Source organism: Scyliorhinus canicula, chromosome 5 (genome assembly GCF_902713615.1).
Source record: "Scyliorhinus canicula chromosome 5, sScyCan1.1, whole genome shotgun sequence".
Taxonomy (NCBI): domain Eukaryota; kingdom Metazoa; phylum Chordata; class Chondrichthyes; order Carcharhiniformes; family Scyliorhinidae; genus Scyliorhinus; species Scyliorhinus canicula.
The window spans coordinates 143,235,641-143,252,921 of NC_052150.1; the positions used below are offsets into that span (position 1 = coordinate 143,235,641).

General features: G+C 49.3%; 1 protein-coding gene and 1 long non-coding RNA gene across 3 annotated transcripts in view; one reads left to right on the top strand and one right to left on the bottom strand.

The window, feature by feature from the left end:
• The window catches only part of LOC119966307 (extensin-like), a 47,841-nt gene extending 46,174 nt beyond the window's left edge, over nt 1-1,667 (bottom strand). Inside the window, exon 1 of one of the 2 annotated variants that reach the window (XM_038797783.1) lies at nt 1,392-1,667. In XM_038797783.1, the coding sequence (XP_038653711.1) occupies nt 1,392-1,416 (25 nt within the window). In that variant the 5' untranslated portion in view covers nt 1,417-1,667. The remainder of the gene's footprint in view (nt 1-1,391) is intronic. The other variant, XM_038797785.1, reaches the window with a different exon arrangement.
• Nucleotides 840-16,518, top strand: LOC119966308. Its single transcript, XR_005460725.1, has 3 exons — nt 840-1,112; nt 2,885-2,997; nt 15,959-16,518. It is a non-coding gene; the product is annotated as an uncharacterized LOC119966308 (long non-coding RNA).
• The last annotated feature ends 763 nt before the right edge of the window (nt 16,519-17,281 follow it).

Genomic DNA, 17,281 nt, shown 5'->3' on the forward strand with positions numbered 1-17,281 from the left:
CTGTACCTGCCAGTCAGTCCCGCAGGGTGTCGGAGGCTGGGGTCCCAGGCCAGGCGGCTGTTTTCCTGCCCTCCGCCACCCTTCAATTTGTGCAGCTACACTAATGAAGAGAACCTGCAAAGGGTGGTGGCAGGAAGGTACGTAAAGGTAACATTATCCCTCAAGAGCCTCTTGTACGAGCGGCTACAAACTGACAAATCAACACAGACATTGAAGTATTGCACTCACTGAAACATTTCCGCAACGATGTGGAGATGCCGGTGTTGGACTGGGGTGAGCACAGTAAGAAGTGTGACAACACCAGGTTAAAGTCTAACAGGTTAAAGTCCAACAGGAACCTGAGGAAGGAGCAGTGCTCCAAAAGCTGGTGTTTGAAACAAACCTGTTGGACTTTAACCTGGTGTTGTGAGACTTCTTACTGATTTCCACAACCAGTCATGGCACATCGGTTGAAAACCACTGCTCTAATAAGACCATAACCATAACCATAGTAAATATAAGTAAATGTCACATTTTTTGAGCAACCGATTCAGCTGAGAAAAAAAATTGGTGTGCTGTGGAATTGTTTGTCTCGTTGAAGTGTTATTGAAAAGGTTTGAACCACTGATCTACAATATCGACAACATCATATTTATCTAGTGTTTTTCATACAATAAAACGTCCCAAGGCACTTCACAGGAGAACATTGAACACCAAAGGAGATATGCGGGCAGATGAACAGAAACTTGTGAAAGAGGTGAGCTTCAAGGATGTCTTGAAGGAGGAATGAGAGGTGGCGAGACAGGCAGAATTCTATCAAGACCATGGGACCCTTGGCAACAGGATGCAAACGTCACCATTGGTGGAGCTACTAAGATTGAGGCCGGAACTTAAGATTTACAGATAACTGTTGAGTCCTGCGGAAATGATGTGGAGATACACCCCAGTCCTGCGGAAGTGAGAGCGGGGAGAGGCCATAGAGGAATTTGAAAATAAGGATGCGAGTTTTAAAATGGAGGCGTTGTTTACCTGAGAGCCAGTGGAGGTGACTCTGAGACAGGGTGTGAGTGGGCGAGAGAGATTTGGCCAGTTGGAGCACCGACAGCAGAGAGATTTGGAAAATCCCGAGTTTGGTAATTAAAGTTGGAGCGTCGCAGAAACAGTAAACTCTAACTATTAAAGCGTCCAGATTTTCTGAACGACTCAAGCTCATAACGAAACTATCCCTTAAAACACCGAGGGGCAACAATGAGTTTTCATAACTCCCAGGCCACTTTCCACCACAGCAAATTTAAGAAGCATTTCATACCATCGACTGCGGCTGAAGAAAGTTCAAATCTATTTTGTTCGAAAACAAATTAATTATTCACAGGAAATGGTTGCACAAAGGCTTCCACACTGACTCCCCATACCTGCAGTTCTCCCAAATTCTGCCATTGCTGGTGAGTGGGACGCAAGTTTCAGCCAAACTGGACCAAGTAGCTCACCGTGGACTGGTTTCCGATTTACAATGATGCCAAAAGGAGGAAACGATACGTCGTCATGTAAAAGTGGGAGGGATAGAGGATCAAAACATACACATCTCTGAAGCACCCAATTAAAAACCACTCCTGCACGAGTTGTGTTGAAATATTATTATAAACTTAAGAGAGATAGCACTTCACACTGCTACCCACAAAGGTTGCGAAATGTCTTATTTCCATTGACAGTGTTCCAGTTGGAGGTCGCAGGTTATTCTTTGGGTTGCGCCCCCCCCAAAAAAAACAAAAAATGCGCCCGCGTGTCGGGGCTGAAAACAAGCCGATTTCCGAAACAGGCCAAGTTTGTGATAAATAAATGTGTCAAGAACGGCTCCCTGCTGTAAATCTTAGACCAGCACCCGTTTCCCTGTGTTAACCAGCTGTGTGCAGTCCTCAGTATGGTAGGAGGTTGAGATCCTCCCAGCGTTACCTCCCCCTATGAATGTGCAGGTCAGAGAGTTCATGGAGAGGAATTGTCCCCCAGCAGCCTGAGTTTCAGCAATTAAACCTCCCTGCACTTATACAAATATTTTAGTTTATTGACAGTATCAAAATACAAAAGACAATACAATGAGGACACCAATCTCTTGGCACCCAGAACAACCCCCTCCCCCCAACCTACATTAGTGTAAACACTCCCGCATGTCTACAACATGGCTGGGTACCAAACATGGTGCTTGCATAGATCTGCCACTGGCGGTCAATATTATCACCTTTTATAATAATAATAATCTTCATAATAATCTTTATTGTCACAAGTAGGCTTACATTAACACTGCAACGAAGTTACTGTGCAAGTCCCCTAGTCGGCACATTCCGGCGCCTGCTCGGGTACATGGAGGGAGAATTCCGAATGTCCAATTCACCGAACAAGCATGTTTTTCCGGACTTGTGGGAGGAAACCGGAGCACCTGGAGGAAACCCACGTAGACACGGGGAGAACATGCAGAATCCGTACAGACAGTTACTCAAGCCGAGAATCGAACCTGGGACCCTGGGGCTGTGAAGCAACAGTGCTAACCACTGCTACCGTGCTGCCCATTGGAATTATTTTCACCGCTGGTTCCTTCCAGACTGTTACAGGAAACGTAACACATTCCTAGAGTTGTCTGTTCCTGCATCTGCTGGATCTTTCATGCTCTGCTTCACATGTGGGGCTCCAAAACACCTCTGCCATATCTGCCATATCATACGCCTCTGCCATATCTGCTCCCTAGCAATATGAAGGGGGTGATTGATTTAACGTAACCAGGTGGACCACTCCCCACGAGCACCATCTGTAAAACTCAGGAACTTTTCTTTTTGAGGAGAACAATTCCAGTCCATCAGTGTCGAGCTGTGACCAGCAACACTGGATCCTGTGTCAATTTGTCTTTCTCTTGCAGGAGCTCAGACTGTCGAATTTTCCTGCTGGAAACATGCACGCGTCCTGGTCCCTCCATGTCCTGGCTCAGTTTCGGATGGGAAAAGGCTCAAGTGTCTAAATTCACACTGAACGGTAAAGCAAAACAGATAACAGCAAATTATTACTTATTTTAAGCTGAGGGTGGAGTGTACAACCAGCTGTCATTTTTCTCTGGGGTGGTTAAAACCACTGAAATGTCAATATTTAAGAGGAGGAAGCCGGTTCGAAACTGGCAACTTCTGCATTTTACATGAATGTGTTGGGCTGCTTGCACAAAACCCTCTCAGGAGAAGCAGTTTGCCGGTTAATATACGCTAATCTCTCAATTGGAACAACATTTAGACTCCCTTTTAAATTTAACACCACATCCACAGGGTTCCTGTCCTTCCTAAGACTTGGCAGTGAAATGGTGAGGGCACAGCAGTAGTTGAGGAGACTGAATATAACCATGGTAATGATGCTGCAGGATATATTCAGCACTCATGGTTGTGAGTCTCTAGAACTCTCTTCCTCAAAAGGCAGTGAAAGCAGAAACTTTAAATATCTTAAAGGCATGGCTAGACAACTTCTGGATCAACAAGGGTGAAAGTATATCTGGAGTAGGCAAGAATGTGGGGCCGAAGTTACAATCAGATCAGCTATGATCTTATTGAATGGCAGAGCAGGCCTGAGTGGCCTTTTCCTGCTCCTAGTACGTATGGATCTGTTTTCATCTGTATTATTAGCTAACTTTCTCTCATACTCTGCTTTCTGCCTCTTTAATATCTTTTTAGTAATTCTTTGCTGGTTCTTAAAATGTGTCCAATACTCTGATCTACTAATCTTTGCAAATTTGTACAGTGTTTCTTTCAATTTAATACTATCATGGTCTTCCTTATTTAGTCACAGGTGTTGCATCTTTCTCAAGGAGCTTTTCTTTCTCATTGGGATAAATCTTTGCTGGGAGTTATTAAATATTTCCTTAAAGGTTTGCCACTGCAACTCTACTGTGCTATCTTTTAATCTAATTTCCCAGTTCACCGTAGCCAACTCTCATAGGTACCTTTTATTTAGGTTTAAAACACCAGTCATTGATACATAGCTCTCAATTTCTTTGTTTTAAATATTTTCATTAAGAATAGCTCTCCATTGGACTTCCGGTGGTGGCGATGCCCGAGTGAGCCGCACATTCGGCGGGCTCTCACTCCGGCGGGGCTTTGGAGCTGATTCCCCGCGATAGCGGGACCTCGGACCTGAAGGAAGGCGGCAGCGAAAGTGCTGAGGAGTGGGCTGCGGCACATGGAACAGCGGGAGTCCAGGAGGCAGAAGAAAAAAGAGAAAAAGGGAAAGAGGCAAGGACCTGAAGAAACTTACCTGGTACCTAAGATGGCGGACACACGGACCCTGGACTCAGCAATCCAGCAGGCGCTGGATAACATGCTCCAGGTAATGAAGTCCAGTTTTGAAGCGCTGAAGCGGGACAGCTTGGACCCAATCCAGAAAGCGGTGGATCAGCTGAACCAGAGGCTGGATGCGCAAGATGTTAAAGTTAAGGAGCTGGGAGAGGCGGTGGAGGAGCAGGCGGATGCGCAGACGGTTGCGGCGCTAGAAGTTGACGGGCTGAAGGAGCGACAGAAAAGACTGCTGGACAGAGTGGAGGAGCTGGAGAATAGAGCCCGCAGGAACAACCTGAGGATGGTCGGCCTCCCGGAGGGGGCTGAGGGAGCTGATGCCGCAGCGTTTGTAGCAGACCTATTGATGCAGCTGACGGGGGCCGAAGCCTTTCCGCGACCGCCGGAGCTGGAGGGGGCATACAGAGTGCAGGCGAGGCAGGGGCGGCCGGGCAGACCCCCCCCCGCCCGATGGTGATTAGGTTCCACAGGTTCGTGGACAAGGAGCGGGTGCTGCGGTGGGCAAAGAGCGCCAGGAGCAGCACGTGGAACAACAGTGTTCTCCGCATTTATCAGGACCTAAGCCAGAGGTGGCTCGGCGGCGAGCAGCCTTTAAGAATGTCAAGGAGGTGCTGTTCAAGAAGCACGTGAAGTTTGGTCTGCTGTTCCCGGCTCGCCTATGGGTCACGCACCAGGGTCAACACCATTACTTCTCCGAGCCTGAAGAAGCGATGGATTTTGCGAGGGATCAGGGGCTGGTCCCGAAAAGAGGCCCCACGGACGTGAATTAGGGCCCGAGGACTGCCGTGGGAAGGTACGCCGAATGGGCCTGGACAGCTTTTCAACGGTTTGCTGGGTCAAAGGTGCCAAGCGGAACATTTGGGACTCTTTCCTTTGTTCATGGACATTAGTTTGGGGTTTTTTTGTCTCTTATGTTTTTGTTTTTTCCTCTTTTTTTCTGTTTTTTCATTTTTGGGCGGATTTGTACTTTTTGTGCAGCTCGCGGAGGACACTGGAGCCGGCACGGTAAAGAAGGGGGGCCGGTCAGCAAGGGGGGGCCAAGGACGTGGGTTGGGGTTTTTTTTTTTGTTTTTGGTTTTGTTGTTTTTTTTGTTTTGTTGATGTCTATGCCTTCCTGTGCCAGTGAGTTTGCTCCAGTGGGTTGGAGAGGGGGATGGGGCACCGGGGAGTGGGGAGGAGGACGGGGAAACAATGGGAATGAGACAGGAAGGCGCCGGAGTGTTGAGTCACCGGGCTAGCAGATTGGCTAGTCAAGGGAGTCAGGTGGGGGGGGAGATCACAGCCAGTGGATGGCAGGGATGGGGGTATCGGGGGATGTGGTTAGGGGGGGGGGTTGTTCTGCTGACGGGGGAGGGACTTGAAATAGGCACTGGAAAGGAGGTCGAGGGTGGAGAGCCAACGGGCGGGCCAGGAATGGCGCGACGCACGGGCCGGGGGCCGGCCCGAGAAAGGCTATGGCTGACCGGCGGGGTGGGTTGTGCCCCCCCGACCAGGCTGATCACCTGGAACGTCAGGGAACTGAATGGGCCGGTGAAGAGGGCGCGGGTGTTCGCGCACTTGCGGGCTCTGAGGGCGGATGTAATTATGTTGCAGGAGACACATCTGAAAGTGTCTGACCAGACCAGGCTAAGGAAGGCTGGATTAGCCAGGTCTTCCACTCGGACTTGGACTCGAAGTCCAGGGGGGGTGGCAATCATGATCAACAAGCGGGTGCAATTTGAGGCGGAGGGCATAGCCGCAGACAGGGGGGGGCAGATACCTGATGGTACGGGGCAGACTGGAGGGGAGAAGAGTGGTGCTGGTGAATATATATGCCCCGAACTGGGATGACGTGGACTTCATTAAGAGAGTGCTGGGGAAGATCCCGGACCTGCACTCTCGCAGGCTAACAATGGGGGGGACTTTAACATGGTCCTTGACCCGACTTTGGATCGGTCGTGTCCCAGAACGGGTAGACTCCCAGCAAAGGCAAGGGAGCTGAAAGGGTTTATGGAGCAAATGGGGGCAGTGGACCCCTGGAGAGCTAGACAGCCGACAGAAAGGGGCTACTCGTTTTACTCGCACGTCCATAAAGTATATTCTAGGATAGATTTCTTTGTACTAAGCAGGGATTGTATAGGGGAGGTAAAGAACACGGAATATTCGGCAATTACTATCTCAGACCATGCCCCGCACTGGGTAGACCTGCAGATCGGGGGGGCAAGCTACCAACGCCCGCAATGGAGGCTAGACATGGGACTGCTGTCGGAAGAGGGGATCTGTGAGAGGCTTCGGAGGTGTATGCAAAATTACTTGCAGGTGAATGACACGGGGGAGGTCTCAGCGGCGACCCTGTGGGAGGCGCTAAAGGCAGTAGTGCGGGGGGAGCTGATTTCAATTGGGGCCCACAGAGACAGGGCAGAGATGGATAGATTGGTCAGGGAAATGGGTCGGATAGATGAGGAGCATGCGGAGTCCCCGGGGGAGGTTTTACTCAGGGAGAGGCAGAGACTACAGGCGGAACTGGGGGCACTATCCACAAGTAGGGCCGTGGAACAGCTTAGGAAGGCGAGGGGAGTGGTGTACGAGCATGGGGAAAAGGCTAGCAGACTGTTAGCGCAGCAACTCAGGAGGAGGGAGGCGGCCAGGGAAATAGGTAGAGTGAGGGATGGGGAGGGGAGCAAAGTGGAGGACCCGGCAGGATTGAATAAGATATTCCGGGACTTCTATCGCAAGCTGTATACTTCGGAGCCGCCGGAAGAACCGGAGGAGATGAAAAGGTTTCTGGACGGGTTAACATTCCCAACAGTAGGTGGGGGGCGTGTGGATGAGCTGGGGGCCCCGATTAGAGTGGAGGAGGTATTGGGGGGCCTAAAGGCCATGCAGTCGGGGAAAGCCCCGGGGCCGGATGGATACCCAGTAGAGTTCTATAGGAAGTTTTCTGAGCTGGTGGGCCCGGTCTTGGCGAGGATTTTCAATGAGGCAAGGGACAGAGGGACCCTGCCGCCGACAATGTCACAAGCCACTATATCACTGATATTGAAGCGGGGTAAAGACCCGGAGGCGTGCGGGTCCTACAGGCCAATCTCCCTGATTAATGTTGATGCCAAGCTCCTGGCAAAGGTACTGGCGGTTAGGATGGAGGACTGCGTACCAGAGGTGATTGGGGAGGACCAAACTGGGTTCGTGAAAGGTAGGCAGCTGGCGGCCAACCTGAGAAGATTACTTAATGGGATAATGATGCCCCCGGTGGGCAGGGAGGTGGAGGTAGTGGTGGCGATGGACGCCGAGAAGGCCTTTGACCGGGTGGAGTGGGACTATCTATGGGAGGTGCTCGGACGGTTTGGGTTCGGGGAAGGACTGGTGGATTGGACCAAATTATTATATCAGGCCCCCGAGGGCCAGCGTCAGGACTAACAGAGAAGTGTCGGAGTACTTTAGGCTGTACCGAGGGACCAGACAGGGCTGCCCACTCTCCCCGCTGCTGTTTGCGCTGGCCATAGAGCCGCTGAGAGATGGAAGGGGATGGTGAGGGGCGGGGTAGAACATAGGGTCTCTCTTTACGCAGACGACCTGCTCCTGTACGTGTCGGACCCAGTGGCCGGGATGGGAAGTATACTGGGAATGTTGAGGAAGTTCGGTCAGTTTTCAGGATACAAATTAAATACAGCCAAGAGTGAAATGTTTGTGGTACAGGCAAGGGGCCAGGAGAACAGATTGAGAGGGCTACCGTTTTGGCTGGTTGAGGAAAATTTCCGGTATTTGGGAATCCAGGTGGCACGAGACTGGGGCAGGCTGCACAAGTTAAATTTGGCCAGGGTGGGGGAGCAAATGAAGGGAGAGTTTCGGAGATGGGATGCACTCCCGCTGTCGCTGGCAGGGAGGGTGCAGACTGTAAAGATGACAATCCTCCCTAGATTTCTGTTTGTTTTTCAGTGTCTCCCGATCTCTGTCCCACAGTCCTTCTTCAAAAGAGTTAACAGGATGATCATGAGCTTTGTCTGGGCGGGAAAATCCCCGCGGGTGAAGAAGGCGATGCTGGAGAGGAACCGCAGCGAGGGAGGGCTGGCTTTGCCGAGTCTGATTAATTATTACTGGGCGGCCAACATCGCTATGATAAGGAAGTGGATGGTGGGTACGAGGTTTATCTGGGAGCGGGTGGAGGCGGCTTCGTGCAGGGGCTCCAGCTTGGCAGCCCTGGTCACGGCTCCTCTACCGCTGCCGCCGGCCAAGTACTCCACCAGCCCAGTAATGGTGGCGACCCTGCGGATATGGGGCCAGTGGAGGAGGCATGTAAGGGAGACGGGAGCGTCGGTTTGGGCTCCAATCTGCGACAACCATCGGTTTGCCCCTGGGAGTACGGATGGGGGGTTTCGAGTATGGCGGTGGGCGGGGGTGGGAAGGGTGGGCGATATGTTCCTGGAAGGGAGCTTTGCGAGTTTGAGGGGCTTGGAGGAGAAATTTGGGCTGGTAAGGGGAAATGATTTTAGGTACCTACAGTTGCGGGACTTTGTTCGTAGACAGGTCCCATCTTTCCCACGACTCCCGCCAATGGGGATCCAAGACAGAATAGTCTCTAGAGGGGAAGAAGGGGCGGGTAGAGTCTCTGGTATTTATAAGGTGCTCATGAGGGAGGAAGGGTCCCAGACGGAGGAACTGAAACTTAAATGGGAGGAGGAGCTAGGCGGGGAAATGGAGGACGGGCTGTGGGCAGAGGCCCTGAGTAGGGTAAATTCGACCGCGACATGTGCCAGGCTCGGGCTGATTCAATTTAAGGTCGTTCACCGGGCCCACATGACGGTGGCTCGGATGAGCAAATTCTTTGGGATAGAGGACAAATGCGCTAGGTGCGCGGGAGGACCAGCGAACCACGTTCACATGTTTTGGGCATGCCCTAAGCTTAGGGGGTACTGGGAGGGATTTGCGGGCGTCATGTCCCGGGTGCTAAAAACAAGGGTGGCGATGGGTCCAGGGGTGGCAATTTTTGGGGTTTCGGAAGACCCGGGAGTCCAGGAGGAGAAAGAGGCCGATGTTTTGGCCTTTGCTTCCCTGATAGCCCAGCGACGAATACTATTGGCGTGGAGGGACTCAAAGCCCCCGAAGACTGAGTTGTGGCTTGCGGACATGTCGAGTTTCCTGGGTATGGAAAACATTAAGTTCACCTTGAGGGGATCTGTACAGGGGTTCGCCCGGAGGTGGCAACCATTTATTGACTTATTTGCGGGAGAGTGAGCGTCAGCAGGGGGTGGGGGGTGGGGGGGGGGTAGAGTAGAGTAGAGTAGGAGGGATAAAATGGCGGGTCTGTAACTGTTTACAAAGCCAAAAACTACCTCAATAAAATTGTTTATTTAAAAAAAAAGAATAGCTCTCCATTTCAGACTGAACTTGAAATCCTGTCACGTAATGAATGCTGTCACCTAGCGACTCCTTTACCATGAGGTTATTGATTAATCCTGACTCATTGCATGTTACCAGGTTTAGGACAGCCTGTTCCCTGGTTGGCTCTAGAGTATACTGCTGCAAGAAATTGCCCCAAAATACACAATGCACTCATTTTCCAGGCTACCTTTGCCAAACTGATTTTCCCAAGGGGAAGCTTTTCATTATGAAACTCGGCATCAGCTGACAATGCAGCTGGTGTGGACTGGCTATAAAAGGCCTCCTGAGCAAACGTGTGTTGTTGACTTAATCTTGAAGGTAGGATTTAGTTAAAAGAAGTGTTAATAGATTGAGTTTTCGTGACATACAAGTTATAAGTAGGAAACCACCACAGGATGGTGCTTGTAGTGATCTCTGTATGTGCATGTACATAAGGGGTTAATGTGTAATCAGTAGAATCAGATGATCACTAGAGGGCAGTACCAACAGGGGTATAAAAGCAACCTCATTCAGCTCCTCTCTCTTTTGGGTGTGCTGTGATGAGAGCAGGAGTATAGATTAACTCAGAGTGTTAGTGTAGTTAAACATAGTTACTGTATTTAGTTCTTGTTAACCTTTTTTTTAGAAAATATTTTATTGAAGCATTTGTACTTTTCACAGTTTAGCAAATTTAACAAATTAACATTCTTAAGAACCTAGCGGCCCGATGCATGCAACCACATCACAATAACATACCCAACTACCCTCCCGCTCTAGCTCCTAACTACCCTGTAGTTTCCCTGTCCTTATTTTACACTGCCGTGCCTCCCATTTTCTCCCCCACTTTTCCCCTCCCCCCTTTCTGCTGACGTTCAGTTTTCCGTAAAGAAGTCGATGAATGGCTGCCACCTCTGAGCAAACCCTGAGTTGAACTTCTCAAGGCGAACTTAATCTTTTCCAGCCTGAGAAACCCTGCCATGTCACTAACCCACACTGCTGACTTTGGAGGCATCGAGTCCCTCCATCCCAGCAAAATCTGTCTCCAGAGCACCAGGGAGGAGAAGGACAGAACATCGGCTCCCTCGACGGTGGGCCCCCGGATTCTCCAATACCCCAAATATTACCATTTCTGGACTCGGAGCCACCCTCCCTTCCAGGACCTCTGACATGACGTCTGCAAATCCCTGCCAGAGTCCCCTCAACTTCGGACACGCCCAAAACATATGTACATGATTCGCCGGGCTTCCCCCGCAGCGTCCGTACCTGTCCTCCACTTCCTCGAAAAACCTACTCATCCGGGCTACCGTCATGTGGGCCCTATGAACCACCTTGAACTGGATCAGGTTAAGCCTGGAACACGATGAGGATAAATTGACTCTCTTCAAGGCCTTTTCCAGATACTCTCCCTCCCACTTCCTCTTCACCTACCCGACTGGGACCCCTTCCCACTCCATCAATTCCTTGTATATCTCCGAGGCCCTCCCCTCCCTAACACTCATTTTTGATATTACCTTATCCTGTAGACTCCTCAGGGGGAGACGAGGAAAGCTTGGAACCTGCCTCTGGACAAAGTCCCGTACCTGTAGGTACCAAAACCGGTTCCTACCCAGCAACTCAAACTCCTCCTCTAATGCCTCCAGGCTCAGAAAGCCCTCCTCAATGAAGAGATCCCCAAATCTCTCAATCCCTGCCCGCTGCCGCCTCCTAAAGCCCCCGTCCCGTCCCCAGAACAAACCGGTGATTATCACAGATCGGTGACCACACTGATGCCCCCTCCAATCTAATGTGCTGCCTCCATTGTCTCCACACCCTCAGGCCTGCCACTACCACTGGGCTTGTGGAGTACCGAGCCTGCGAGAACGGCAGAGGCGCCGTTAGCAAAGCCTCCAAACTCGTACCCTTACACGATGCCGCCTCTACTCGCTCCCACACCGACCGCTCCTCCACGACCCACTTCCTACCCATTGATATGTTGGCCGCCCAGTAATAGTTCATAAAATTCGGAAAGGCTAAGGCTTCCCGTGAGCCGGTTCCAAAAGTACCTTCTTCACTCTCGCGGTCTTACCAACCCACACAAAACCCGAGATCGCCGTGTTCATCTTCCAGAAAAAAGCCTTGGGGATAAAAATTGGAAGACATTGGAAAACAGGGAGGAATGGCATCTTACAGTCTGCACCCTCCCCGCCAATGACAGCGGGAGCATGTCCCACCTGTGGAAGTCTTTTTTCATATGCTTGACCGCCCTGCCCAGATTGAACTTACAGAGCTAACCACAGTCCCTAGCCACCTGAATCCCCAGGTACTTAAAACTCCTCAGGTACCCACCATAGATTATCATAGAATCATAGAATTTACAGTGCAGAAGGAGGCCACCCGGCCCATCGAGTCCGCATCGGCTCTTGGAAAGAGCACTCTACCCAAGGTCAACACCTCCACCCTATCCCCATAACCCAGTAACCCCACCCAACACTAAGGGCAATTTTGGACACTAAGGGCAATTTATCACGGTAATCCACCTAACCTGCACATCTTTGGACTGTGGGAGGAAACCGGAGCACCCGGAGGAAACCCACGCACACACGGGGAGGATGTGCAGACTCCGCACAGACAGTGACCCAAGCCGGAATCGAACCTGGGACCCTGGAGCTGTGAAGCAATTGTGTTATCCACAACACTACCGTGCTGCCCACTTTGAATGGTAACTCCCTCAGTCTCCTCTCCTGCCCCCGTGACTGGATCACGACACCTTGCTCTTACTCATATTTAACTTGTAGCCTGAAAACCGACCAAATTCTTCCAGTATCTCCATAATTTCAGCCATCCCCCCCAGGGGGTCTGTTATGTACAGGAGCAAATCATCTGCGTAGAGAGAGACCCTATGTTCCAACCCCCCTCTCACTATCCCCTGCCAAACATTTGATGACCTCAGGACCATTGCCAAGGGCTCTATGGCCAGGGCAAACAGCAGTGGGGAGAGCGGACACCCTGTCTTGTCCCCTACACAAACTAAAGTATTCTGACTGGACCCGGTTGGTCCTTACATTCGCCACCGGTGCTTGGTATAGCAACTGGACCCAGTCCACAAATCCCTGTCCGAACCCAAACCTTCCCAAGATATACCACAAGTACTTCCACTACAAGTCAAAGGCCTTTTCTGCATCCATGGCTACTACAACCTCAATCTTGCGCCCCTCCGCTGGCATCATTATCACATTGAGGAGCCATCTATTGTTGGACGTCAAGTGTCATCCCTTCACAAATCCCGTCTGGTCCTCCCCTATTACTTCCGGGACACAGTCCTCTATACGTGTGGCCAGGATCTTTGCCAGCAATTTCGCATCTACATTCGGAAGAGAGATTGGCCTTTACGATCCACAGCTCTCTGGATCCTTATCCCGCTTCAAAATAAGGGAAATCGATGCCTGCGATAAGTGGCGGGAACACTTCCAGCTCCTTGAACTCATTAAAGGTCTTAACAAAGAGTGGCCCCAGTAACCCAGAAAACGTTTCGCAAAACTCCACCGGGCATCCGTCAGGTCCCGGAGCCTTACCCGACTTCATCACCGCCAGTCCATCTATCACCTCCCCAAGCCCGATTGGGCCTCCCAAGCCTCCCACCAACTTCTCGTCTACCCTCAGGAACTCCAGCCCCCCCCCCCCCCCCCCCCCCCCCCCCGAAAGAATCACTTCCTCATTCCCTCCTTCCCGGCCGGGGGTTCCGATTTATAAAGCCAGCTATAAAAGTCCCGAAACACATCATTCACCCCCTCCGGGTCCACAACCACCTTCCCCCTTGTATCCTTTACTTTCCCAATTTCTCTCACCGCTTCCTGTTTCCTCAGCTGATGCGCCAACATCCTGCTGGCTTTTCAACCATGAAAACACCTGCCTGACCCATCCCTTCCTCAATCTAACCTGGTCTCCCAGCTTTAGGTATGTCTCCTGCAGCACTGCTATGTCTGCCTTCAGTTGTCTCAAGTGTGCAGACACACGGGCTCTTTTGACCGGCCCATTCAGTCCACGAACGTTCCACGTGACCAACCTGGTCGGGAGGCACCCTACCCCCTCCCCTGTCAATTAGCCATAGCCTCTCCTAGGCCAGTCCTTGGCCCATGCCCCGCACCTCACCTGGCCCACCCTCTGGCAGCTACGGTCATCATCTCTTCTCCTCCACCACCCTAAAAGTTCCCTCCCCTTCAGCAGTCTACCCCCCCACCCGAACCCCCCTCCCCAAACCCTGCGCCTCTGCCATTGCCGCACTCGAAATCCGATCCTCACTCACCACCAACTTCTGATTCCTCCTTTTCTGATTTTTCCTGGGGCACAGCTCCGTAAACTAGGGGTCCCCTCGTTCTGTTCCTGCTTCTACATCTTTACTTCACAAAATTCCTTCAACAATCCTGCTTAAAAGCCACAAAAAGACCACCATGAGCGGGAGCTGCCAAATGTGCTACCTTTCACTCCATGGCCACCACCGGAAGTTGATCATGTTCACCTTATTACTAGTATTAATATTAAAGTAAAGAACTCACTAAATTATTGTTTTAGTTACTTAATAAATCTTTTGTTACAACTGGATGACTTCAAGATTTTCATCAAGATTCAGAAAACCTCATCAACAACTGCATTGAGTAACATATTATATTCAGTAGTATAACATAACACTCCAAGAAGTGTAATAGAACAGTGCTGACTTAATCTCTGCATCTCCATTCACTATCGGGAACCAGAAACGTTGTCACTTAATTAAGTAACCTTGCCACCCCACCTCATTACAAAACCCCCATTAAAATGCTTGGTAAATTAATTGCCTTAATAATCTTCTCACTGCTTCAAGCATGCTGCCTGTCCTGTTATGCTCTTGGCGTAGCATAAGCTTCTTCCTTGATGTTCACTCTGACAAAGGAAGTTTCAGACGTGGAGATAACTTCAACACATTTATTAAACTATTTACAATTCTCCTACTCAGATTCGGCACTATTGTTAATCCTTCTATAGCTACTCAGACTGACGAACCAGTCTGCTACAATCCAAGTGGTGGGTGTGATGTTGAATCAACCCTGTGTCTGTACTCACTGAGCGCCTCCACTGGAAAGAGGAAGATCATGTGTGCTGTGTCCTTTATATATGGGTGGTGTAATGCCCCCCCCTGTGGTAGTGTCACCTCTGTGTGTATCGTGAATGCTCATTGGTCGTGTCCTATCTTACTGATCTATTGGTTGAGTGTCTGTGTGTCATGTCTCTGGTGCTCCCTCTCGTGTCTAGCTAGTCTACGTGCATTTACATGAACCCCTTGTGTATCTACAGTGATGCATATCACCACACTGCCCTCCCACCATGATGACCACCCCTTGGAAAATCTGGTTTTCAAGTGAAGAGGGCGGACTTCCATTGCGATGTTGTCCGTCGCGATATTCTCCCACCCCTGCCTCTGGGCCTGTCCTCAAATGGTCCTGAAAATTCTGGTTTAGGATTAGGCTCTGTTTCAGTCAGCACAGTCACAGTGCTAAATGCTCTCCATCTGTGTTGCAAATCTTTGTGGTCGTAGGATTCAAATATGTGACCAAATATCATAGTCACCCTTAAGGTCAGGGAATGAACAAGAACGTTTGTGAAATGTTGCCTTCTGGTTTATCAGCCTTAGCAGTAGAACAATGGTTGCCTGAATTCAGTGCTACTAAATGTATAACTTTGAAGTTTGGCAGTATAAGTTGTCATATGGCAGGGAACCCAACTAGCCATGAGACTATCATTGAAAATACAAACCGAAAAAGAGAAAAATCTAGGCAAAGGATTAAATAGAACTCTAATGAAGGGCCTTGAAGAAAAATTGCCCATTTTTAATGTCTTGCTCATGGGTTCTTAACAGAACAAATCAATGCACATAAATCATGCCTCAACCAATTGTCAGTATACCGATGGATCTGCATCACGGCTTGGATATGTGAAACAAAATTAGATTTGCAACAGAAGCAAGATTGAAAATTAAAAAGTCAAAATTGTTTGATACAAAAGAAAAAACATCAGCCGAAAATGCCACAAATAAAATATTTGTTTCTAGGTTAAAAACTATATTTACATGAAGAAAACCTGATGTTATTGCCATGGATTATATTACATTGGCTATTTATCAAAGAATAAAAATAAAATCATAATTATGGGAGTAATTGTTCTAGTAGTGCACACACAAAAGTACAGAATCACAGAATTGGCACAGAAGGAGGCCATTCGATGCATTGTGCCTGCAACAGTTCTCCAAATGAACAAGTCACCAAGTTCCATTCTCCTGCCTTCTCCCCTTAACCCTGCACATTCTTCCTTTTCAGATTAGGTGATCACTGATGATGAATAGCCAAAGCAGGGTGGCACCAGGTCAAGGTGTTAGACTTTGTGAATTACTTCATAGAATCAAGGAAGCATGCATCTGGGAAGACCCTGAATGACAATGACATAAACCATGTCCTAAGTGATTGCAAAAATCGTGGGCTATGTGCCAGGCTCAAGCTGCTGTCATGGAAGGGCAAGTTAAGTAATTACTTACCAGTCAGATGGTCAGCAAAGGAGATTTCTGAATATGGCACACAGCCAAGCAGCGAAAAAGGTATAAAGTAAGAATCATAGAATCTACACAATGCAGAAGGAGGCCTTTCGGCCCATCGAGTCTGCACCAGCCCTTACAAGGATTTGGAAGACACTAACCCCACCATCATCAAGAAGAAGATAATAAAGAAGATAGACTTCATCAAGAGACGGATGCCACAGTTAACTAACGATCGAGGACCAGTTTTCCACAGTGAATACGACTACTTACCACTGCCTTTGCTAAATATCATGATTTGTACTTATTGTGATAAACTTAATAAATTCTGTAAAGCTTGTGAAAACACTTTTGCGCTTAGTGTGGTCTCGAACTAGTCTGAACTGATAGTCCCTCTCAGACCAACTCTCCCAACTTAGTCTATGATTATAATTGGCCCAAGTCTTATAATTAAATTAAAATCCAGGCCTTACATGGGAGGAAGACAAAGCTCAGGAGAGGATGGTTTAGGAGGTCAGAGGATATAGGAGGTAGATCATAGGCTGTTTCCACAATGACAATTTATATCAATCCACAACATAATTATGTCAACCAACAGGAACGGTCATTACTCCGTGATGTGAGACCAGAAAGTTATACATATGAATGCACACTTCCCAGATAGCACACAAAATAGTTTAATTTTTATGACTATTATGAGTGTCTCAATGACACCTCTATTCATCAACATAGACCGTAGAACACAGTAGCAAGAACTGGGGGCTCAGAATAACTATTGTTTTTGTGATCAAATCCATTGGAGATGGAGTAGATGCATATCAGGTGCTTTTGCCCATGGCTGAAGAGACTGATCTATGAGAGGCAGGTTTTCCACCAGTGCTGCATACAAAGTGGTCATCAGATGTTATTGTTGGTTGTTGTTTTTGATGTTGGCGCTTGTTACCAAGTCACTGATCATTATGGTATGCATACTGGCCCACAGGCGATGTCACCATTTTACTCTGTTGTAAGCTAGTGCCTGCCAGGTGCAAGAATCGATGTTTCGGGCCTTTATGTTGTGCTTTCAAGCTTCCTTGAAGCAAAGCTTCATGCAGCCTGCTGAGCTCCATCT